At 46.6% G+C, this 23,910-nt stretch overlaps 1 protein-coding gene across 5 annotated transcripts in view; it reads right to left on the bottom strand.

Annotated features, from left to right (window-relative positions):
- Positions 1–23,910, bottom strand: part of ATP6V0A4 (ATPase H+ transporting V0 subunit a4) — a 95,710-nt gene that overhangs the window by 33,768 nt on the left and 38,032 nt on the right. For 4 of the 5 annotated variants that reach the window (XM_035254642.3, XM_035254641.3, XM_078343689.1 and 1 more), the window contains 9 exons: positions 23,738–23,863; positions 23,179–23,273; positions 20,898–21,024; positions 16,777–16,859; positions 15,716–15,809; positions 13,047–13,259; positions 9,861–10,011; positions 7,541–7,680; positions 4,576–4,733 (listed from right to left, as the gene is read on the bottom strand). In XM_035254642.3, the coding sequence (XP_035110533.2) occupies positions 4,576–4,733; positions 7,541–7,680; positions 9,861–10,011; positions 13,047–13,259; positions 15,716–15,809; positions 16,777–16,859; positions 20,898–21,024; positions 23,179–23,273; positions 23,738–23,863 (1,187 nt within the window). The remainder of the gene's footprint in view (positions 1–4,575; positions 4,734–7,540; positions 7,681–9,860; positions 10,012–13,046; positions 13,260–15,715; positions 15,810–16,776; positions 16,860–20,897; positions 21,025–23,178; positions 23,274–23,737; positions 23,864–23,910) is intronic. The other variant, XM_035254644.3, reaches the window with a different exon arrangement.

Raw genomic sequence — 23,910 nt, 5'->3', positions numbered from 1 at the left:
TGAGGTGAGTGGATCACTTGAGGTCAGGAGTTCGAGACCAGCCTGGCCAACATGGCAAAACCCCATCTCTACTAAAAATACAAAAATTAGCTGGGCACAGTGGCACATGCCTGTAATCCCAGCTACTCGGGAGGCTGTGGCAGGAGAATCACTTGAAACCAGGAGGTAGAGGTTGCAGTGAGCCAAGATCAAACCACTGCACTCCAGCCTGGGTGACAGAGTGAGACTCCATCTCCAAACAATAAAATAAAACAGAATTTAAAATAGAATGAAATGATGAAGAACAGACAGTGGACAGTCTTGCCAGGCTACCTAGAAATACAGTCCATCAGCTGAGCACAGTGGCTCATGCCTGTCATTGCAGCACTTTGGGAGGTCGATGAGGGCGGATCTCTTCAGAGCAAAACTCTGTCTCAAAAAAAAGAAACACATTCCCTCCCTTCTGCAGTGAGGCACTGGAGCCTTAGGTAGCAGCTGAGGGAATCGGGAAGCCTGCCCTACTGTCCTGGCCTTCCGTATACAGTGGCAGCAGCTGACTGTGACTTACTCTCCCAGTCACAACCCCCGTCCTAATGGCATGTGTCAGTGCAGATGGCTGGATTTCCACAGCAGAGAAGTGTTTGTGTAGTCACAATGAGAAAAGTCACCCCAGACAGGAGGGAACTGGCCTGGCACCCATGGCTAAGCCATCATGTCTCCTGCTGAGCATCAACAGCTTCACAGAACACCACCGTCGGACAGGGCCACCTGGTGACTCCAACAGAGCAAGAAAATACAAGATCATTCCACAATCACACCCGAATACAGGCAGAAAGAAGAACACGGTCCAAATCACAAAAATGACCCAGCATCCCTGAATCCTAACACAGGCCAAATGCTCTAAGCCCTTTCTAACACCCTCCTAACAGCGATGGTTTTCCCAGTGGTGCACCTTCTCCCTCGTTGAGTCAATACACCCAACTCTGGTGACTGCAGGAATGTTTTTGGTGGCCTTTCAACCATCAAGGAAGCAGGCTCAAAACCCAGGTTGCAGCTGGTGACCAGAATCAGCTCACTGTGTACTTCAGCTGTCATTTTCTTCTGCCACACTGATAATCAGGTTCTTCTTTACACTACTGACCCTTCACATGTGCCTGAGCCTTGCTCCAATTCAAGACCAAAGAGTCCTGAACTGGGGAAGAAGTCATTTGCAGGTGCAGAAGAGAAAAACATTCACAGCAGCCAGGCAAGGTGGTTCACGCCTGTAATCCCAGCACTTTGGGAGGCCGAGGCAGGTGGATCATTTGAGGTCGGGAGTTTGAGACCAGCCTGACCAACATGGAAAAACCCTACTAAAAAAACAAAATTGGCTGGGTGTGGTGGTACATGCCTGATTTGTAATCCTAGCTACTTGGGAGGCTGAGGCAGGAGAATTGTTTGAACCCAGGAGGCGAAGGTTGCAATGAGCCAAGATCATGTCGTTGCACTCCAGCCTGGGCGACAGAGCAAAACTCTGTCTAAAAAAACATAAACAAAACAAAAGAACAACATTCATACCCATGTCTGCCGAATGAAAACAGGACAGTTAACTTGGGCCTTTCACAGTCACACTCCAGGGGAAATGGAATTTCCTGTTGGTAGTCTGGGGAAATTATGCAGATTTAACATGTTTCAAAACTCATCTCAGTCAGGCACAGTAGCTCACACCTGTAATTCGAACACTTTAGGATGCCAAGGCGGGTGGCTCACCTGAGGCCAGGAGTTCAAGACCAGCCTGGCCAACATGGTGAAACCCTGTCTCTATTAAAAATACAAAAATTAGTTGGGCGTGGTGGCACACACCTGTAATCCCAGGCTGAGACAGGAGAACTGCGAGAACCCAGGAGGCTGAGGTTGCAGTGAGCCAAGATTGCACCACTGCACTCCAGCCTGGGCCACAGAATGGACTCCATCTCAAAATAAAAAATAAAACTCATCTCTATACTTATGACTTTAAATCTAAAGAGCAGAACTAAGTGTAAGAATGTATGTGTTTGTTTGTTTAAGACAGGGTCTTACTGTATGGCCCAGGCTAGGGTATAGTGGTGCCAACATGGCTCATTGCACCCTCAACCTCCCAGGCTCAAATGATCTGCCTGCCTCAGCCTCCCGAGTAGCTGGAACCACAGGCACATGCCACTGAGCCCAGCTAATTTTTTTTTTATTTTATTTTATATAGAGAAACAGGACCTCCCTATATTGCCCAGGCTGGTCTTGAACTCCCAAGCTCAAGCAATCCTCCCACTTTGGCCTCCCAAAGTTCTGGGATTACAGGTGTGAGCCACTGTGCTCGACCTAATTTGTTTTTACATTTATGGAAATTTTGTTTTGTTTCTTGGGGCATCTCTTTAGAATACTAATTGCAAAGCAAAAAAAAAAAAATCAAAACCACACAGATACAGCTGTCTGTATGTCATTCTGGAAAACATTTTATCCTTTATTTTTCTGTGTTTATTTAAGGTGGGGAATCCCATCTCTACTTCAGGGAACTTAGTCCTGGCAGAGAAATGAGAAGGGACTGAATTAGAATCTCCATGCCCCACAATGAAGATTGCTACGGTCTCTTGGAGGCTCTCTGTGCCAACATCAAGACCCTCAAATGCCCTCAGGAAAGCTCTGTCAAAAGAAAACCAGGATTGGGCCGGGCACGGTGGCTGACGCCTGCAATCCCAGCCCTTTGGGAGGTCAAGGTGGGTGGATCACAAGGTCAGACCTGGCCAAAGCAGTAAAACCCCGTCTTTACTAAATATACAAAAATTAGCCAGATGTAGTGGCATGCACCTGTAGCCCCAGGTATTCAGTAGGCTAAGCCAGGAGAATTGCTTGAACCTGGAAGACAGAGGTTGCAGCAAGCCGAGATCGCCGCGCTCCAGCCTGGGCAACAGAGCAAGACTCTGTCTCAAAAAAAAAAAAAAAAAAAAAAAACCAACAACCCAGGATTGAATCTTTTCTAACTGAAAAACTCTTGGGTGGAATTGATTGTTCTTTCTGTCCCCCATTTATGACGTTCACGACAGATTTTGGTGAGCAAGTAAAACCCGTAAGGTTCCTTCATTGGGAGAGGAAGAACGGGAAAAGAGACTGTGAACAGTCTACCCAGCTCAGCCTTCTCTTTTGCTCGTCTTTTCTCATCTGTTCAAATCGAAGTTCCAGAATGAGGCAGGGAAATCTTAAGCTGACCCAAAGAAGCCGGGCAGAGATACATGTTAGGAAATATCACCAATGACATGTCAGTTTAACAAATTAGCCCTAAGGTACTATGGGACTCTCGGGTATGTGATGCCCATAGCCTAAGAATCTCCCCAAAATCACAAGGCTGTCGCGATTTCTATTTGTTGACTTAACAGTCCCCTATCCTCCAGAGTCCCCTGTTCTCCCCAGTTCATTAAACTGACCTACCTCTCAAACTCTAAAATCTTCCTCCCTCCCCATACAAGTCTCCATTCCTGAAAGGCTGTGCTTCCATTCTAAAGACTGAGTGTCTGCTGAACTGTATAAAATAACTGTGGAATGCACAGGGGAAGCGTGGACCGCGGGGATCTAGAGAGCTTCCAGGCCTCTCTATCCTACAGTCCCCAAGCCCCCACTCTGCCAGCCACAGGACAAATACAGAGAGATGGCATTGCATCTCATTTGCCAACCCTTTCCTCATTTGCATTTTTTTTTTTTTTTGTTTTTGAGACAGAGTCTTGCTCTGTTGCCCAGGCTGAAGTGCAATGGCACGAACTTGGCTCACTGCAACCTTCAGCTCCCGGGTTTAAGTGATTCTCATGCCTCAGCCTCCTGAATAGCTGGGATTATAGGCACGCACCATCATGCATGGCTAATTTTTGTATTCTGAGTAGACACGGGGTTTCACCATGTTAGCCAGAGTGGTCTTGAACTCCTGACCTCAAGTGACGCTCCTGCCTTGGCCTCCCAAAGTGCTGGGATTACAGATGTGAGCCACTGCGCCCAGCCTCTCATTTGCTTTTGCTTGAGACAGCATCTTGCTGTGTTGCCCAGGCTGGAGTGCAATGGTGTGATCGTAGCTCACACAGTCTCAACCTCCAGGGCCCAAGCCAGCCTCTTCCCTCAGCCTCCCAGATAGCTAGGACTACAGGCCAACACACTTGGCTAATTTATTTTTTTCTTTTCTTTATTTATTTATTTTGGAGACAGAGTCTCACTCTGTTGCCGAGGCTGGAGTGCAGTGGCACAATCTCAGCTCACTGCAACCTCTGCCTTCCAGGTTCAAATGATTCTCCTGCCTCAGCCTCCTGAGTAGCTGGGATTCCAGGTTCCCCTCCCACCACACCTAGCTAATTTTTGTATTTTAAGTGAAGACGGGATTCACCATGATGGCCAGGCTGGTCTCAAACTCCTGACATCTAGTGATCCAACTGCCTCGATCCCCAAAGTGCTCTGATTACAGGCGTGAGCCACCGCACCTGGCCTATCTGTTGAATTTTCAGGTGCACCTGAGTTGAGCTAGGGGTAGACTCTCCCTACCATGAAAACAGCCACTGAGGCCACCTGGCTGGCCAGCAAGTGTGCCATCTCTGTCCATCAACTCACTTCCAGGTGGCATTTCTGAACATGGGTTGGACACTCCAAGAAGAGCCAAAGATGTTCAGGGACTTGGAGAAGCAGTCATTGTAGATCAAGCCCGTGTAGATGGAGAAGATGCCCATCAGGAGAATCAGATAGCGCCCGTGGAAGAAGGTGTTCCAAATCTGGCCTCAGAGAGACAGAGAGGATGATTGTCAGTGGGCTCTGAACCAGACCCCGGAGGGAAGCGTGCCACAGGATGTCTCCAGCTTCACTGGCACAGGCACCCTTGGGGTGGGCCACATAACACAGCAAACATCAGTCATCCAGATAGGAAGAACACAGCATCCTGGTTTTTGGAACATATAGGTGCACCAAAAAATCCTAGACTGGTATTTGTTATCATGGAAATAAAAACTATATAGGCAAAAATTTGCCAGGTGTGGTGGTGTACCCCTGTAATCTCAGCTACTCAGGAGGCTGAGGCAGAAGAATCACTTGAATCTGGGAGGTAGAGGCTGCAGTGAGCCGAGATCGTACCACTGCACCCCAGCCTGGGTGACACAGCAAGACTTTGTCTCAAAAAAAAAAAAAAAAGGCCAGGCATGGTGGCTCACACCTGTAATCCCAATACTTTGGACATTGGGAGGCCGAGGCAGGCAGATCACCTGAGGTCAGGAGTTTGAGACCAGCCTGGCCAACATGGTGAAATCCCGTTGCTACTAAAAATTAGCCAGATATGGTGGTGTGCACATTAGTTCCAGTTACTTGGAAGACTGAGGCAGAAGAATCACTTGAACCCGGGAGGCAAAGGTGTTGCAGTGAGCCGAGATCGCCCCACTGCACTCCAGCCTGGGTGACAGAGCGAGACTCCATCTCAAAAAAATAAAAACATAAACCTCAGCTCCTTCCATTGCACCTGCATCAGAAAATAAACTAAGTGCAAGCATGGCCTCATCTGCTTCGGAAGGGACCTGAAAGTAGGTGGCTTTGTCTCAAGTGCTTCCAGGAGACAGCACTGAACTGGTCTCTCATGGCTGTTACATTTATGACAAGTTAGATCTACACTCATTTTGTGTCTTGTCACTGTAAAGTTGAGTCCCTGTCTGTCTATGTCTGCTGAGAAGCATAAAGTGCTTTCTCATAATACTGAATGATGTGTGTGAATCATTCCAAGCAGTGCTGAAGGGTAACTCTGAAACTCAAAATGTTTACCACAGAAAACTACATCTGTTAAGCTTGGCATGGAAAACTATATTGGTGACAGGTAGATTCTGCCCACTAACCTCGACATCGCTAACCTAGCTGTAATTAATTCAACCTGTAATCAAACATTGCAGATATTCTTTTTTTTTTTTGAGACAGAATCTTGCTCTGTCACCCAGGCTAGAGTGCAGTGGCATGATCTTGGCTCACTGCAACCTCCACCTCCTGGGTTCAAGCGATTCTCCAGCCTCAGCCTCCTGAGTAACAGAAACTACAGGTGCATGCCTGGCTAATTTTTGTATTTTTAGTAGAGATGGGATTTCACTATGTTGGTGAGGTTGGTCTCCAACTCCTGACCTCAGGTGATCCGCCCACCTTAGCCTCCCAAAGTGCTGGGATTACAGGCGTGAGTCACGTGCCTGGCCTGCAGATATTGTTAATATCAGAGCACAGCTACAGCATGTTTCCCCTTTTTAAAATGTATTACCATGAACTTAAAGTGATTAACTTGTATTAACTGTTGAACTTTTTTTTTTTTTGACACAGAGTCTCGCTCTGTGACCCAGGCTGGACTGCAATGGCGAGATCTCAGTTTACTGCAACCTCCACCTTTCGGATTTAAGAGATTCTCCTGCCTCCACCTCCTAAGTAGCTGGGACTACTGGTACCTACCACTACGTCTGGCTAATTTTTGTATTTTTAATAGAGAGGGGGTTTCACCATGTTGGCCAGGTTGGTCTCGAACTCCTGATCTCAAATGACCCACCCACTGTGGCCTCCCAAAGTGCTGGGATTACAGGCATAAGCCACTGCATCCACCCAGCTAATAAACTGTGAACCAATGCACCCTCTTGAGTCGTCCCAGCCTTCACAGCACTCTGCGAAGGGACCTCGCAAAAGGTGGAGAAAATTGAAGCTAAGAGTGGGGAAACGACAGGCAGGGTTTCTCAGTGTTCAAAAGAACCCTGGTCCCAGGCTGCTCTGCCAGGAAAAAGTACTCATGATATTTTAAGTAAAAACAATACAAATACTGTGTACTACTTGATGCCAGTTTTTGAAAAATTGGTGTATAAGCACAAAAAAAATGGAAAGATACCAAAAAACATTCACTGTGATTTTTCTCTATGTCACTAGATGGTTGCATTTTTCTAATTTTTACAATGATTATGAATTGCTGGGGTTTGTTTGTTTGTTTTTTGAGACGAAGTCTTGTTCTATCACCTGGGCTAGAGAGCAACGGCACAATCTCGGCTCACTGCAATCTCTGCCTCCCGGGTTCAAGTGATTCTCCTGCCTCAGCCTCCCGAGTAGCTAGGATTACAGGCATGGGCCACCACACCCACCTAATTTTTGTGTGTGTGTTTTTAGTGGAGACGGGTTTCACGATGTTGGTCAGGCTGATCTTGAACTCCTGACCTCGTGATCTCCCCCCCACCACCGCACCCCAGCCTTCTAAAGTACTGGGATTACAGGTGTGAGCCACCGCACTCGGCTATATTGCTTTTATAATCAGAGAAAAAAATCAGGGTTAGAAAACATACATAATGAAAAAGAAAAATTGATGCATTATCAAGTCAGGAACAAAAACCCAAAAATGCTGAAAGAACAGCACCAAATCATCCAAAGGAATTACCTTTGGCCAAAAGTTTTAAGTTAATTTTGGCTCTTTTTTCCTTTCCTTCTTTCCCTTGTTTTTCATAAAAACGTGTTATTTCTATGGTGAAAACCACAAACAGATTTTCCTATTCTGAAAATGAATGGGGCAAAACAGTCCATGGATACTCACCTCATTGTCTGTCTTCTGGGAGAGCAAGTGTCTCTCGTTCAGAACCATCCAAAGCGCGGCCAGGAGCATCACAGTTCCGTGACCACAGTCTCCAAACATCACAGCAAACAGGAAGGGGAAAGTGATAATGGTGTAGGGGGCTGTGGAGGAAAGACGCACACACCTGAGCCCCAGAGCGGTTCCCTGCCACAGCTGCACAATCTGCATACTGGTTTCCTTTAGACTTTCCGCTTGCCTTTTCTCACCCGCCCGACCCTGCCACTTGCTTAGCTGCCATATAAATGAGCACATCAGTTTCTAAGCATTCTTTGTTTGTTTGTTTTTTGAGACGGAGTTTCGCTGTTGTTACCCAGACTGGAGTGCAATGGCACGATCTCGGCTCACCGCAACCTCTGCCTTCTGGGTTCAAGCAATTCTCCTGCCTCAGCCTCCCAAGTAGCTGAGACTACAGGTGCACACCACCATGCCCAGTTAATTTTTGTATTTTTAGTAGATGGGGTTTCACCTTGTTGACCAGGATGGTCTCGATCTCTTGACCTCGTGATCCACCCACCTCGGCCTCCCAAAGTGCTGGGATTATAGGTGTGAGCCACCGCGCCCGGCCAGCATTCTTTTTTTAAAATTTTTTTTTGATACAGGGTCTCACTCTGTCACCCAGGCTGGAGTGCAGTGGCACGATCATGGCTCACTACAACCTCCACCTCCTGGGCTCAAAAAATCCTCCTACCTCAGCCTCTTGAGCAGCTGGAACTATAAGTGTGTGCCAGCATGCCTACCTAATTTTTTAAATTTTTTGTAGAGATGATGTCTCACTATATTACCCAGGCTGGTCTTGAACTCCTGGTTGCAAACAATCTTCCCACCTCGGCCTCCCAGAATGTTGGGATTACAGGCATGAGCCACCATGCCCAGTCCACGAGTAGGTAATCTTAGTCCCCACTCTACAGATGTGCTGAGGCGTAGAGAGGCTAAGTGACTTGTCAAAAATCACAAAGTCTTGCCAGGCGCAGTGGCTCATGCCTATAATCCCAGCACTTTGGAAGGCCAAGGCAGGTGGATCACCGAGGTCAGGAGTTCGAGACCAGCCTGGCCAACATGGAGAAACCCCCTCTCTACTAAAAATACAAAAAACTTAGCCAGGCATGGTGGTGCATGCCTGTAATCCCAGCTACTGGGGAGGCTGAGGCAAGAGAATCACTTGAACCTGGGAGGCTGAGGTTGCAGTGAGCCAAGATCATGCCATTGCACTCCAACCTGGGCAACAGAGTGAAACTCGGTCTCAAAAAAAAAAAAAAAAAACAATTACAAAGTCAAAAAAACTTGTCAAGTTTGACAGACTCAAGATCATTTCCTCTTTGTAGGTGCTTTTTATACTCTTCCCCACACCCATCTTTTGCCTGCTTCTCCAACATTCACATGCACCGCACACCACCAGCAGTTTGCTCACAGGGAGCCTCAACCCAGGAGGCTCCTGCATTACAGGTCACAGATTAGACTGGGTCTCAGGCTGGAGAAGAACAGTGCCATGCACTGCTTGGATAAAGGGTATCTAGTCCACCCTTTTGTTTTATTTTATCTATTTTTTGAGATAGGATCTTACTCTGTCGCCCAGGCTGGAGTACAGTGGCATGATCTCAGCTCACTGCAACCTCCACCTCCTGGGTTCAAGTGATTCTCCTGCCTCATCTTCCTGAATAGCTGGGATTACAGGTGCCTGCCACTGTGCTCTGCTAATTTTTGTATGTTTAGTAGAAACAGGGTTTTGCCATGTTGGTCAGGCTAGTCTCGAACTCCTGACCTCAAGTGATCCACTGCCTCGGTCTCCCAGAGTGCTGGGATTACAGATGTGAGCCACTATGCCCAGCCCACTCCCTTATTTTATTAACCAAGCTTGCAAGATCCCACAGCTTAGGACACCAAGAATCGAGTCTTCTAAGTTCTGTGTGCTTGTGTCTTTCCCACACAATAGCTACAACAGTGAAGATGCCAAGATGAGGCCCTCACTGAATTAGTGAAGGAAACAATCACTGACCCTAGCAGCCTGAGGTTGTAGTTTAAGGGTGAACAGGTGAAGACAAAGAACAACTCTTTCACCAATCTCATTTATAGACAACACTCCAGGGTATTAGGAAACCGAGCAGGATTTAGGAATCCTTTCACTTGCCCCTACTATCCTACTTCTTCCTCCGATTCCCACAGCTACTAACCTAGCCCCAACCCTCACAGTCTTAACAGGTTCACCTCCTCAGTCACTCAGGGGTACATCTTACCCAGTTTCCACTTTCAAGCCGCCCAGTTGTGCAATTTACCAGATCTTTACCTGGGTTTATCTCCCGGTAGCTGCCGACGCCATATGCATCGACGATGTTCTGGAAGCCGGCTGTGAATTTATTGGTCCTGTTAAACGTGGGCGGGGCGGTTTTAGATTGCACTGTGGTCATGATGGGGGCCATGGAAGAGCCACTCAGTTCCTGCAAAAAAATAAAAAGGCAACAAACACGTAAGAAGAGTCTTGGGCTGGGTGTCACACACACAAGGTCACAGTCCCAGCTCCTGTTGTCTCTCACTGAGTAAACTTGGGGCAATCTCTGGATCTCTCTGAGACTCACGACCTCATCTGTAGAGAGTTAATACCTTCCCAATACTTATCCAATCCACCTCACAGGAGGGCTGTCAAGAGAATAGAGAGTCTCTGGAGTCTCTGACGATCTCCCCTTTCTGGCTCCTGTAAATGCAAATGTTATGACTCGTGGCCCTCTATGCTTCCCCTCTCTCTGCTTTCTCAATTCATCCTTCTCTTCCAAATGGCCTTGACCCTTCCCCAGTTTTTTCCTAAGTGCCTGCTCAGACTTCCAGACTCCAACGCGTCACCAACACCACAAAATCCAGAAGCCTAATCCTGCATCCATCAACTTGCCCCAAAGCCAGGTCCCTTCCTGGGTAAGAACAGCACCATGTTCTTCCTCCTTCAGCAGAGCCTCCATTCTCCCATACCCCTAAAACCTTAGAATCATGGATGTGTCCGCTCTCTGGTTTCAGTCAGTCGATTTCCCACCAAGGCTTGCTAATCCTCCCTTCAGAATCCTTCCTCCCATTCCCACAGCTATTACCCTAGCTCCAAGCCTCAGCCTCTCCAACAGCCTCTCCTGTCTCAGCTTATCTAACAACCAGATTGCTTAAGCACTCTTTTAAAGCAAACAAAAAAGAACTATTTTACTCATGTTACGCTTCTGCTTTAAAATCTTTAAAGGCTGCCTATCCCGTAAAGAATGGAAACAAAACTCTTTAGTCTTCTGATCAGGACTACTTAACAATATTGCCTTAATCCCCCATTACCGCCTTCAGCCCTCCCCATACGTCCCCATGGAAACTGGCCATGTCTACACTACACACCTCTCTTCTCCACTCACTCTAGTCTTTTTTTTTTTTTTTTTTTTCTGAGACAGGGTCTCACTCTGTTGCCCAGGCTAGAGTGCAGTGGCACAATCACAGCTCACTGCAGCCTTGACCTCCTGGGCTCAAGCGATCCTCCTGCCTCAGCCTCCTGAGTAGCGGGGACTACAGCCATGCATCGTTATGTTGCACAGGCTGGTCTTGAACTCCTGGGCTCAAACGATCCTCCCACCTCAGCCTCCCAGAGTGCTGGGATTACAGGGTGAGCCACTGCATCTGTTCTACTTACTTGAGTCTTTTTGTTTTCTGGGGATTTTTTTTGAGACAAAGTTTCGCTCTTGTTGCCCAGGCTGGAATGCAATGGGGTGATTTCAGCTCACCACAACCTCCTCCTCCCAGGTTCAAGTGATTCTCCTGCCTCAGCCTCCCGGGTATCTGGGATTACAGGCATGCGCCACCACACCCGGCTAATTTTGTATTTTTAGTTGAGATGGGGTTTCTCCACGTTAGTCAAGCTGGTCTCAAACTCCCAACCTCAGGTGATCTGCCCGCCTCAGCCTCCCAAAGTGCTGGGATTACAGGCGTGTGCCAGTGTACCCCGCCTCCACTTACTCGAATCTTAACAATTCCTAGTGCTCCCTGTCCAGGAACCATACAGCAACCGCACACCCAGTAGCACTTGCCATCTGCATACCCAGTGGGACCTGACCCCAGCTGGACGAGTGCTCACGGTCCCAGCTTCAATCCTCCGCTGCCTTCAGGAGGCCCTGCTCCACCCCACCTCCCTCCACCTGCCCCCTGACCAGCCTTCCACCGTTGCGTGCATGCACCCCTTCCTCAGGGATGCACCCCTGCCCTACTCAGCTAGGTTGAAATGCTTTTTAAGTGCCCCATTTAGGTGGATTTTGGACCACAATGTGGGAACATGGGAGAGTATAAAGAACGGTTTCTGTATTCAAATCCTGCCTGCTGGCTATAGGACTGTGGTCAGGTTACTTCTACATTCTGTGCCTGAATTTCTTTATCTGTACAAAGGAGATAAAGAAAGTTCCCACCTTCTAATCCATTCCTATGGCAAGGCCTTTACCTTCAGACCCCTCTGCCTGAAAACCCTTCCTCCTGCCCCCAATTTTCCCATGGCATCAATGCCACCTACTCAGAAGGGGCCACTTTAGATACCATGAGATCCCCTGCCTTCACCAGATACGTCTCCTAGCAGGGCAGGCTTCCCACCCAGCTAGTTCCCCGTCTGCTGAACCAGCTGCATACCACCCAGTCCTCAATCTATCAGTTTCACTCCTGCCACCCTGTGAAATGATTCAAACAAGCTCATCACATCCTCCTGCAGGAACCAAAGGTCACCTCACTCTCTCACTACAGAGCTGCCTCTGCCAGTTCACCTGGCTCCCAAGCGCCATTCCCAAGGGCAAGCCCTGTGTGGCCCTGCATGGCGTGCGGTGTCCTTCACCCCTGGGCTCTGAGTATGAGTGACTAAACACAGTAATCCCAGATACTCCAGAGGCTAAGGCAGGAGAATCACTTGAACCCAGGAGGTGGAGGTTACAGTGAGCCGAGACCATGCCGCTGCACTCCAGCCTGGGTGACACAGTGAGATTCCGTCTCAAAAAAAATAAAAAAGCTCAATATATACTCACAAAAGTTCAAAAAATGGTGAACAACTGTCAAACACTGAGAAAACAAGGGAATTTCTTTTTTTTTGAGATGGAGTCTTGCTCTGTCACCCAGGCTGGTGTGCAGTGGCAGGACCTCGGCTCACTGCAACCTCCACCTCCTGGGTTCAAGCGATTCTCCTGTCTCAGCCTCCTGAGTAGCTGGGACTACAGGCACGCACCACCACAGCTGGCTAATTTTTCATATTTTTAGTAGAGATGGGATTTCACCATGCTGACCAGGATGGTCTCTATCTCCTGACCTTGTGATCGCTTCTTTTATGTCCTCAAGTTGGGTTGAGAACTGAAGACACAATGATGAAGAAATCAATCCTACCACCAAGTCACTTGGGAATTTCACGTGACCCGTGACGCCGACACCCTCTGAGAGCCCAGCAGAGGGAATGACTCATTGGACCCGCCCAGCTTCACCTGCCACGAACCATGCCTTGCTCCAGCGCCCTCTTGATACGTGTGGCATCTGCCACCGGGAACCAGATCTCGGCGATGACACACTGCTGGGTGACGTCGATGTTGCACATGTTGAGGATGTGGTAGACGGCCTTCATCTTCTGCACCTTGATGAGCCAGGAGTGCCAGTTGGCGGCCGCTTCCTGCAGCAGGCACTGGCGGTGAGACTCTGTTTGTGTTATGACCTATATGAAAAACAACGCACAGGACACATGGAACATTCCTAGAGCTGTTCACAGCAGGCTCCTTTGACCTGTGGCTCTCACTTGACCTCAGGATAACTCTCCTGAGCACCTTTATCTCCCCTACCAGAGGCTCAAACCCTTAGTCAGAGATTGTATCTTCCTTCTCCTCTAAATTCCTCACAGTCCTATTGTTATGGGTTGAATTGTCAAAATAAAAGTAGGTGGAAGTCCTAAACTCTGATACCTGCGAATGTGACCTTTTTGGAAAGAGGGTCTTTGCAGATGGAATCAGGCTAAGATGAGGTCATACTGGATTCCAATGGGCCCTAATCCCATATGACCACTGTCCTGATAAGAACACCGGGAAGAATAGCATGTGACAACGGAGGCAGAGATGGAAGGAGGCGCCTGCAAGCCAAGGGATGCTGAGGATGGCCCGAAGCACCAGAGCTGGGAGAGGCAAGGAGGGAGCTCCCTTCATGTCTTTGGAGGGAGCATGGCCCTGCTGACACCTTGATTTCAGACCTCTGGCCTCCAGGACCCCGAGAGAATAACTCCCTATTGTCTTAAGCCACCCAACTTGCAGTAATTTCTTACAGCAACCCTAAGAGATTACTACCTCTACCACATCCCTTTATATACATAATCCCTCCAATAAATGACAAGTGAATGAACGAAGGAAGGAAGGAATGGATAATTTGGCCCACACAGAATTTATTTAATGGAAATTGTTTTTATGTTTTGATGATATAACAAACAGGGTAATCTGTTTCAGTACATGTGGCCTCTGTAAGAGACACAGGGCAAGAGACACGTTGTGGCTCTAAGATTAATGAGAGCCATCTGGCCCACTGAAGCATCTCACAAGCCCAGTACTACCTGTCATTTAGCAGCATAATGCCACCTGGCCTGGGGATTTCCAGGAGACAAGACCACCTCAGCACAGATGTGACTTTCAGAAGCCAAATGCCTCAGCATCAGATAGTGTCTAAGATTCATCATTGGCAGAGACTGAACCAAAGGAGAGAAGCTGTCCCTGCAGAAGCCACTCAGCTGGGATCACCTGAACCCACCACACAGCAGCTACCAAGTCATACTAAATCTAAGCATACGTTTAGCAGAATTTCGTTTCTATTCTCCTCACGAAGTTTTCATAAAATCAAGCATGGAGTATTGGGGGAAAAGGATTTCAAAGATAATGGCTTCAGGGGAAACAGTCTTCCTGACAAGTGACAAAGAAGGAATAGAGAGGATTAAAAAATTAAACACAGATTTTTCTGGAAAACCCTCCGTGCTAGCTTAAGAGTTTTGAAAGATACACACACCTAGTTTCTTAACATATTTGTCGAGCATCTAAAACTGTGTTGACTTCTGCCATAGCCACATGCAGCCACTAAATTTTATTTATTTTATTTTGAGATGGAGTCTCGCTTTGTTGCACAGGCTGGAGTGCAATGGCGCAAGTGGCTCACTGCAACCGTTGCCTCTCGGGTTCAAGCAATTCTCCTGCGTCAGCCTCCCTAGTAGCTGGGACTAGACTACAGGTGTCTGTCACCACGCCTGGCTAATGTTTTTATTTTTAGTAGAGATGGCATTTCACCATGTTGGCCAGGCTGGTCTTGAACTCCTGACCTCAAGTGATCCACCCACCTCAGCCTCCCAAAGTGCTGGGATTATAAGCATAAGCCACCACACCCAGCCCTAAAATGTAAATTGAATTAAAATTAAATAAAAATAAAAACTCAATGACTTAGTGGCACTAGCCATGTTTCAAGGGCTCAGTAGCCACATGTGGCTCGTGACTGCAACATTGGACAGCACAGGCCACGTGACCCTCTCATCACAACCGAAAGTTCTATTGCACTCTAGCACTGATGAGAACTTTCCAGCTGAGGGAGCCCCAGCTTTTTTCAGCGATCACTTTCAAAGCTGCTGTGATTGAAGAGTGTTCTGATCATAAATGTGTTGAGTGTCACCCTGGATGGTGATAGACTTTACAAAGGAATTGAGTTTGGGATGAATGAACATTCACACAGTGAAACTAAACTCACTGTTTTTACAGAATTAATCAGTCAGCTTAAACAGTGGGGCAATTCAGTGGGAAAATAATCAGTCAAACTGGTCGTTCAACTTAATTGCTGGGTAGTAGTACCATAGATTTGTTCTAGGCTGAGGCTGGAAATAAAGGGAGGCTTTTATCAGATCGAGTGGCCACCCAAAGGCTGACTAGGGCTGTGGTCAATTCTGAGCCTGGGCAAAATATTCTTAAGCTGTACCATCATCCCCTCTAGCTCATCTAACAGTTTCCCAGTTGTGAAACCTTCCACAGCCACAGCCAGAAGGCATAGCCAGCATTCCAGCCAAACGCCCAGAGAGAGCCGCAGGGTGAAGGGCTTGTATGGAAACAGCAGAGGCGGCAGCCCCCTTCGGACCAGGAGCCTGAACCCTTCACTCACGGTGATTAAATCTTCCAGCCTCACATTGACGCTCTCCAACATCTCTCTGCGCTCCACAGCAGGCTCCGGGCAAGGGTAGACTGTGGCTCGAAACCTGTGTTTAATATATTCCAAGGAACACAGGTGGGTTCTCGCTACAGAGCATTCTGCACCCCCTCTTCTGCTAAGACATCACTTGCTGATTTTGGTTAGAGGGCCAGCCTATCCTAGAATAACTGCATCTTTGGCCACTGGAAAAGGAGTCCCAGTCTTAAGTGTTTCCGGTACATCACTTGTGCTGTGAATTGAGACTGCAGTTCTGTTATATGAATGAGCTTCATTCAAACCATTAGATCTGCGAGTTGTCAGGTAAATAAGACTGCAGGCTGGACTTGCCTCTTCCTTTTAGCATCTATTAATGTATTAATATCCTCTGCGCTGAGCCACTTCTGCTTCTATGGAGCTACACGGAACATGATTCCATAAAATCAGAAGAAACTCAGCCACGCACTTGGCTTACTCTTCAGCAGCTGAGGAAGAGTCTAAGATGGAATAAACCACAAGGGGGACCGTGTCCACTTGTAGTCACCCTCACATTTTGCACATTCAAGTTCTCCCTATTCATATTCTTGCAACTGTTACAAGTCCGCTGGGGCTGACTTTTTTTTTTTTTCCGAGACGAAGTTTCGCTCTTGTTACCCAGGCTGGAGTGCAATGGTGCAGATCTCGGCTCACCGCAACCTCCGCCTCCTGGGTTCAGGCAATTCTCCTGCCTCAGCCTCCTGAGTAGCTGGGATTACAGGCACGCGCCACCATGCCCAGCTAATTTTTTGTATTTTTAGTAGAGACGGGGTTTCACCATGTTGACCAAGATGGTCTCGATCTCTTGACCTCGTGATCCACCCGCCTCGGCCTCCCAAAGTGCTGGGATTACAGGCTTGAGCCATCGCGCCCAGCCTTGGGGCTGACTTTTAGGTGAGAAAGTTACTGACCTCTAGAAGCCACAGACATGGGCGTTTGCCATTGCACATCTCTTTACTCGGCCCAAATCCCTGAAGAAAGAGCCATTCACTCCCGCTTACCCATCACAGATCTTCTTGATTTTCTGCCTGAGCTGCTCTCCTTGATAAAATATAATGAATATGTTCTTCTGAATTTCTTCTTTCTGGAAAATCAGAATAAGTTAAAAAAAAGAGGGGGGTTCTTTCTGGTTAAAACATAATAGAGAGAAATGTAACGTCCTGTTTTTAGGCTTACAAAACTCATAAATTTAAAATTGGGAAACTAACTTTCCCCAGTTCATCTAAGTTCATGGCTCACAGTTGAGAGCAAGGCGGTCCAGAACTTCACAGAGGCTGATGCAGCCTTTAGGTGAGAGGCTCCCTGTTCCCGATGCTGGTTGGACCACAGCCAGAACTTATATTCAGCTCTAAGCCCCGCACTTAAGAGATGTGAAAATAAACCAGAAAACATTCAGAAGAGAATATTGCAAGGCTTGAAGTGAAGCTGGCTGGCTGATACACTGGCTCACCGGAGTGAATTAACACACAACACTGACATTTTGGGGATGAGTAGGTGTTTGATATTTAACAATGGTAAAGCCGTGCCCACGTTTTGACTCGTACATACAGTTGCTCAGATTTTTTGACTCACAGTTGCTTGTGTGTCATAAGATTGCTGCTTGCATCACACCTGCCAAGTCCAAGTTGGACAATTCACAAGAAAGGAAGATGTGTTCCACAGGCATACATGCAAATGTTTAACTCTTACTGTAAGCAGAGAAATATGAACCGAAACAATGCATTCTTTCACTCTTATTTAGTTTGAGGAGGTAAAGGTAAAATTACAAAACCCAGGCCAGGTGCAGTAGCTCACACCTGTAATCCCAGCATTTTAGGAGGCTGAGGTGGGTGGATCACTTGAGCCCGGGAGTTCAAGACCAGCTTGGGCAACATGGTAAAACCCATCTCTGCAAAAAATACAAAAATTAGCTGAGTGTGGTGGTGCACACCTGTGGTCCCAGCTACCAGGGAGGCTAAGATGGGAGGATTGCTTGAGCCCAGAAAGTCAAGGCTGCAGTGAGTACATCACTGTACTCCAGCTTGGGTGACAGAGTGAGATCCTATCTCAAAAAAACAAAAACAAAACCCATTGCTGGAAAAGTTATGACAAATCCAATAGACTCATCACATACTACTCAAGGCAGTAGAATCAGAAAAATCACTGAAAGGCCATTTGTCAGGAGCCATCGGGTGTCATTAAAACGCACACACCCTTTAAGCCAGCAATCCTATTTTCCTTGAATTTGTTTATTATGGAAGTAACTCAAAAGCAAATAAAAATCCACATGCATAAAGATGCTCATAATGGTGTCTACATTCTGGAGAAAATTAGAAATAAGGTTAATATCCAAAATACATGGTTAATATCACAGCAACTCAGTGGAAACATGAGGCATCCCTTAAAATACTTAAATCGCTTAAAAATGAATCCTCTCTTTAACAGCTGCCTACGGGAGCAGTAGGGGTGTTTCAGGAATTTCAGAGCTGCTGCATTACATCATTTCCAAACGGTTTCTTTCTTTCTTTCTTTGAGACGGAGTTTCACTCTTATTGCCCGGGCTGGAGTGCAGTGGCATGAACTTGGCTCACTGCAACCTCTGCCTCTTGCGTTCAAGTGATTTTCCTGCCTCAGCCTCCCAAGTAGCTGGGATTACAGGCATGAGCCACCGCACCTGGTTAATTTTGTATTTTTAGTAGAGACAGGGTTTCACCATGTTGGTCAGGCTGGTCTTGAACTCCCAACCTTCGGTAATCCGCCCACCTGGCCTCCCAAAGTGCTGGGATTACAGGCGTGAGCCACTACATATGGACCCAAAAGGTTTCTTTGCCCGTGGAGTCTACCCTGGTCCTTCTCTGAATCTCTTGGGTTTTCTTTCCTTCTGATCCACCAGAATCAGGAATCCATTCTAATCTCATGATTTCCGTTTGGTGACCTTCAGCATCCATGCTCATCCTTTTCTAGATGCTTATGCTTTCTCTCTCACCATGACTGTTACATGTCAGAACAGGATTATGAGCAGTGATAATTCAATGTCAAATTTAAAAAATAATCTTTACAATACATGCATAGTATTATGGGGAGGGATCTCATATTAGGTAAAACAAAGAGGGAAAACAATTTCCATGTATATACAATCATATAAAATTATACCTATCCATGGCCATGGAGAAAAATAGTACTAGAGCCAAAATAAAAATAAAGACATTAAATTGATGATGGGGTTTCTCTTTTTTTCCCAATCTTTTTTTATTTTAAATTTCATTTATTTTAAAGTTGTTTTTCATCAAAATGAGTTTTGTTGTTTTTCATTAATTTTTTTTAGGCCAGGTGTTGTGGCTCATGCCTGTAATCCCAGCACTTTGTGAGGCCAAGTGGAGCATGAGGTCAGAAGTTCAAGACCAGCCTGGCCAACATAGTGAAACCCCATCTTTACTAAAAATACAAAAATTAGCTGGGTGCAGTGGCACGCACCTGTACTCCCAGCTACTTGGGAGGCTGAGGCAGGAGAATTGCTTGAACCTGGGAGGCAGAGGTTGCAATGAGCCGAGATCATGCCACTGCACTCCAGCCTGGGCAACAGAGCAAGACTGTCTCAAAAAAAAAAAAAAAATTTAATTTTTTTAGCCTTTAATCTGAAAAAGATTATAGACACTCAGAAATAAGCCTAGTTTCTTGGAATTAAAGAGTAAGTGGATTAAATACGAACTGGAAGGTGAGACAGCAATACCCAGAATTCACAGCAACAACTGTATGGCACTCTCGAAGCCTTGTTGCTTGAAGTGTGGAATCTATTGGCAAATATATCATCAGCGTTCTCTGAGAGTTGCAAGAACTGCAGAGTCTCAGGCCCCACACAGACCCACTCAATCAGAATTTGCTTTTTTTTTTTTTGAGGGAGTCTCACTCTGTCGCTCAGGCTGGAGTACAGTAGTATGATCTCGGCTGACCGCAACCTACATGTCTCAATTCAAGCGATTCTGCTGCCTCCGCCGCCCAAGTAGCTGGGACTACAGGTGTGCGCCACCACACCCAGCTAATTTTTGCATTTTTAGTAGAGAGAGGGTTTCACCATGTTGGCCAGGATGGTCTTGAACTCCTGACCTCAGGTGATCCACCCACCTCAGCCTCCCAAAATGCTGGGATTACAGGCACAAGCCACTGCATCTGGCCTTTTTTTTTTTTGAGAGAGGGTCTCACTCTGTTGGCTAGGCTGGAGTGTATTGGAGTGATCATCACTCACTACAGCCTTGACCTCCTGGGCTCAAGCTGTCCTCCCACCTCAGCCTCCTAAGTAGCTAGAACTAGAGGTGTATGTCACCATACCCGGTTAACTTTTTACATTTTTTTGTAGAGATGGTGTCTTGCTATGTCGCCCAGGCTGGTCTCAACCCCCTGACCTCAAATGATCCTCCTGCCTCGGCCTCCCAAAGTGCTGTGATTACAGGCAGGTACCACCATGCGTGGCCTGGAATTTTTGCATTTTAACAAGATCTGCAGGTGACCTCTATGCTGGCATGCACACTGAAGCTTGAGAGGCTGACCTCAATCAGTTCTCAGATCTTTAAGACACAGCTGCCACCTGGGATAGTACTAGCATAACTAAGATCTAGAGAAAAGTATAGCTATGTCTCTGGGAAGAATGAACCAATAATAAGGTATTGACAAGAATCAATATATATTATTTGAGATGGAGCCTTGCTCCCATCGCGCAGAGGCTGGAGTGCAGTGGCACAATGTCGGCTCACTGCAACCTCCACCTCCCAGATTCAAGCGATTCTCTTGTCTCAGCCTCCTGAGTAGTTGGGATTACAGGTGTGCACCACCATGCCTGGCTAATTTTTGTATTTTTAGTAGAGATGGGGTTTCACCATGTTGGCCAGGCTGGTCTCAAACTCCTGACCTCAGGTGATCCACCCACCTTGGTCTCCCAAAGTGCTACAATTACAGGCATGAACCACTGCGCCCAGCTAAAATATATATTTTTTAAAAGGAACAAAGTAAAAGGAAAGAAAAGAAAGGAGAAAGAAAGAAAATAGATATTAGTCTCATCAAACTAAAGACTCCATGTTTTGGGAGAACAGTGCTTCTAGTGAGGGCTACGGAAGCCTCAGAGAAAGTTCTCGCAGCCTGAGGTTCCTACCGTGACAGGATCCTCCAGAGGGGTGTCCATCTCACTGAACTTCAAGAAGACGTTTCCTCGGCAAACTCGCCACAGCAACCTCTCAAAGGAAGCCATCCTCTCCCTGTTGATCACACCGGCTATGAACCTAGGCAGCCAGAAGGGAAGGCATTCCTGAGATACAGGGATTGGGGTGCAGAGAGAAGGCCCTGCAGGATGTGAAGACGGACCATGAAAGGACGGGCCATTCAGTCTGTGAGCAGAGGGACCCCGACACAGTTCTACCCACAGGGCTCCCAAGGCCACCCTGCATCCAGCCCCGACTTGCCCCATGTCCCTTTGACCTTTTGTTTTCTTTGATACCTTGAAATTTCCTTAATCATTCCAATACTATGTCTTCACTAATTGCAGCTGAGAATATGATAGACCAGCCAGGCATGGTGGCTCACACCAGTCATCCTAGCACTTTGGGAGGCCATGGTGGGCAGATCACCCAAGATCAGGAGTTTGAGACTAGCCTGGCCAACATGGTGAAACCCTGTCTTTACTAAAAACACAAAATTAGCCAGGCATGGTGGTGAGCGCCTGAAATCCCAGCTACTCAGGAGGCTGAGACAGGACAATCGCTTGAACCCGTGAGGTGGAGATTGCAGTGAGCCAAGATTGTGCCATGGCACTCCAGGTTGGGCAAAAGAACAAAACTCCGTCTCAGAAGAAAAAGAATATGATAGACCATTCATGGCTAATGGCAACAAACATTCAACAGTGGTCTCTATGCATTTTTCCAAAAATATTTTAATCTAAGAGGGAAACATACACTGATGTCTAGATGTCTGTTTTTCCCGTTATCCAGTTATATAGCTAACTGCTGACCCAAACTGCTCATGTGAGCCAGTGACTTTCACCGGCTTATTACTTTAAATGTACATTGATCCTGCTTTACCTTCTGATCAAATATTTTCAATAAACATTATTTTTATTTTTAATTCAAATTTAATTGCCTGGTGCCTCAAATATCAGGCCCTCAAATATCTATTGAATAAATATCATAAATCCCAAACTCACAACTTTCAGAAACGCTTTCAAATGCATCAATTTCACTTAGACACTGAACAAAAGTCCACCATTTTGAATCACCACATCATTTTCATGGCTATCACACATCATATTACAGCTTCTTGGAAATGACTGCATAACTATCCCAATTCTTTTTTTTTAATTATTAAAAAAAATTTTTGTAGACACAGAGTCTTGCTATTTTGTCCAGGCTGGTCTCAGACTCCTGACCTCAAGTGGTCCTCCGGCCTCAGCTTCCCAAAGTGCTGGGATTACAGGCATGAGCCACCACATCTGGCCTCCATTTCTAATTACATTTAAAAATGTATCCCAGGCAACACAGTGAGGCCTCATCTCTACTAAACATTTTTTAAAAAGTAGCCTGGCATCGTGGTGAGTGCCTGTGGTCCAGCTACTCATGAGGCTGAGACAGGAAGATCACTTGAGCCTGGGAGGTCAAGGCTGCAGTGGGCTATGATGGCATCTCTACACTCCAAACTGGGCAACAGAGCAAGACTCCATGTCAAAAATAAAATAAAATAAAAATTCAAACTCCAAATGCATTTTATTATCAAAGTAATATTTTATTTTATTTTATTTTCTTAAGCTGGAGTCTCACTCTGTCACCCAGGTTGGAGTGCAGCGGCACAATCTTGGCTCACTGCAACCTCTGCCTTCTGGGTTCAAGCAATTCTCCTGCCTCAGGAGAATTGAGTAACTGGGATTACAAGCGCATGTGACCATGCCCGGCTAATTTTGTATTTTTAGTAGAAATGGGTTTCACCATGTTAGCCAGGTTGGTCTCAAACTTCTGACCTCAATCGATCCACCCACCTCAGCCTCCTAATATGCTGGGATTACAGGTAAAAGCCACCACATGGCTCCCAAAATCGTATTTTAAAGAGAAAGGAAAAACATATGTCCCCATAGCCTTGTTCCAACACCAGGGAAGAGTTGTGATAACCATCTCAACAGTGGGCCCCACAGCTTCCCATGTGGGGGCAATATAAACATTTCAGTCTTCAGGCTCAAGAAGGCTAGCATCACCACTAACAAGAAACTAACACCATTTCCGACTCCACCAACCTAGTAAGTTACATGTGGGTCTATTTCTCAGCAAAGGCTTTGCATCCATGGGAAACAGTCCCCAGTCCAGCGGCTATTTGTTCCCCCATTCATTCACTCACTCACTCAGAAATCACACGCCAGGACCAGGGACCCATCTACACAGACGAGTTACACTAACCCCAACTTTCCAGTCATATATGCAGGCACTGCTTTCAACTCCAGGAGGCCGGAAGTGTCCTCAGTAAAGAAATCATCAGCTAAATTGGTTTCCGTCTGAAAGTCAAAGCACTATGATTTTCATTTAAATATATTTAGGCAGACTCAAAAGGCACGCACACCTCAAGATTTCATCTGGTTTTAGTGAAGCATTAATTTTCCACAAAATGTTAACAGAAGTCAGAAAACAGAGTGCTCCTGGCCTGATCAAAAAGATCCCTGATCTCGTCCTGCCAAAACCCTAAAACTTCTCAAACCAACTGCTAGGCTTAGTTCTGACTTCCCTTTCTGCCCGAGCCATTTTAAGCACATACATCTTACTGAGCACCATTATATTTCTGCCTTCAATTCAACCAGCACTACAATTATTCCACCCAAAATACTCTCCCGCCCTTACCAATAGCCCAGCCACGGAACAGAAACAGAGAGATTTACTCAGATCCCAGGCCAGCCAGTTTCCAAAATGGAAATCTGAGGTTCTGAGGAACAGCCCCTTTAGTAAATCATCCCCACATGACCACCTCGAAGAAGTCCTGGGTTTTCTTCAGGAGGTATTTCAGTTCCGTCAGTTCTAGGAAGCTTTTCTTCAAAGCCTGCTGGTTCTGGTTGGCTTCCTGTAACTCTCCTTCTAGTTTTTCTAGAACAGTCTGTGCCGGAAGGAAAAAGAAGGTAAGCCAGCAGAAAATACTATGAC

This window comes from Callithrix jacchus, chromosome 11 (assembly GCF_049354715.1).
Source record: "Callithrix jacchus isolate 240 chromosome 11, calJac240_pri, whole genome shotgun sequence".
Classification (NCBI taxonomy): Eukaryota; Metazoa; Chordata; class Mammalia; order Primates; family Cebidae; genus Callithrix; species Callithrix jacchus.
Note: the sequence above shows the minus strand (reverse complement) of the source record. Positions and strands in the feature narration are given on the sequence as shown.